This window comes from Otolemur garnettii, unplaced genomic scaffold (assembly GCF_000181295.1).
Source record: "Otolemur garnettii isolate 467f Iridium unplaced genomic scaffold, OtoGar3 scaffold00049, whole genome shotgun sequence".
In the NCBI taxonomy this organism is placed as follows: domain Eukaryota; kingdom Metazoa; phylum Chordata; class Mammalia; order Primates; family Galagidae; genus Otolemur; species Otolemur garnettii.
The window spans coordinates 9,991,949-9,993,334 of NW_003852444.1; the positions used below are offsets into that span (position 1 = coordinate 9,991,949).

General features: G+C 38.7%; 1 protein-coding gene across 1 annotated transcript in view; it reads right to left on the reverse strand.

Moving 5' to 3' along the window:
• The window catches only part of LRGUK (leucine rich repeats and guanylate kinase domain containing), a 107,272-nt gene that overhangs the window by 94,455 nt on the left and 11,431 nt on the right, over positions 1–1,386 (reverse strand). Inside the window, exon 4 of the mRNA XM_003791666.3 lies at positions 353–453. Within this exon, the coding sequence (XP_003791714.1) occupies positions 353–453 (101 nt within the window). The remainder of the gene's footprint in view (positions 1–352; positions 454–1,386) is intronic.

Below are 1,386 nucleotides of genomic sequence, written 5' to 3' on the forward strand. Positions count from 1 at the left end.
AAAAAAAAAAAAAAAAGGCAAAGTTGGAGCCTCTACAAAAATGTTTACTGACTTTTCAGATATAAAATCTTTCAGATAAAATTATTCTGTTTTAACAAAAAATGCAATAAAAACTACTATTCAAACGAAGGAAAGAGGAGAACAGAAGGAAGGTCTTTGAACACTGGGTTTGAGAAAACCTTCCTAAAGTGACTGTCCACGGACAAACCATCTCTTTTATTTCATTAAGACACTCAACAGTACCTACCCCTACACCTTATTCTCTCTGAATCCTCTATGTTAGTGCTATTTAGCTTATGGAATGCACGTTGAAAACCACTTAACATACGTAAATAGTGTTTATAAAGTCTACCTTGAGATTTTTGGGTGGCTTGAAATCGAAGAATGTAGTCAGCTTATTGTGAGAAACATTAAGTTCTAGAAGATAAGGCATAAAGCTCACACAAGACAAATCTGGGGGAGAAATAGATACAGAATAAGATAAGCCAACAAAATAACTAACGGCATTAAAATCAGCACATGTTCTATCAGTATATTTCTAAATTATACCAGTTGTGAGCCCATCTTAATTATTGCAGATGAAATGAATTAAATCAGGAGTGTATGAAATACAGCCCCCCCCCAAAAGTGTGGATACTCTTGATGAGTCACTAATTCAAACCTACTCCCCAGGGCCTGCCCATCTCTTGCATTGCCCTATTTTCAGGACAGCCAAGTAACCAATGGCCCAAGCCTCCTCCATGTCTCTCCTTACTCTCCCACCATCTGCTATGGCTCAGATGCTTCCAGACTCACCAGCCTTAAAAGAAAGAAGGAGAAGCTTAAGCCTTAGATAATCCTCTTGATAATTAGCCTCTAAATAACTGAATTCGGTCTTTTCAGAAAGACCAAAAATGCTGCAATAAGGAAACTCTTTGTAATAAATTAAACTCCATTTCAGTTGCATTTAATGCTAAATCTCGTTAATTATTTGAAGTGATTTAAATCATTGCTATTATTTTACTCTCCATTGGTTCAAAAGTACATCTGAGTTTTGCATTTTACCTCAAGCAAATATTCTCAACCTCAAATTCTAAGAACTATTGTGCTCATCAAGGATACTACTGATGAAATTACCTGGGGTAGCAGAATGAACCAGGGAAGGGATCAGGAAGAATCTCACAACAAAAGTTACAGCCCTGTCTCTACAATAATTCATTTCTCTACCTGAAAATGGCAATGCTAATAGCATCTCCTCTCTCTCCTCTCTCTCTCTCTCTCTCTCCAGACTTTCACTTTGTCGCCCTGGGTAAAGTGCCCTGGCGTCACTCACAGCAACCTCCATCTCTTGGGCTTAGGCGATTCTCTTGCCTCAGCCTCCCAAGTAGCTGGGGCTACAGGCGCCTG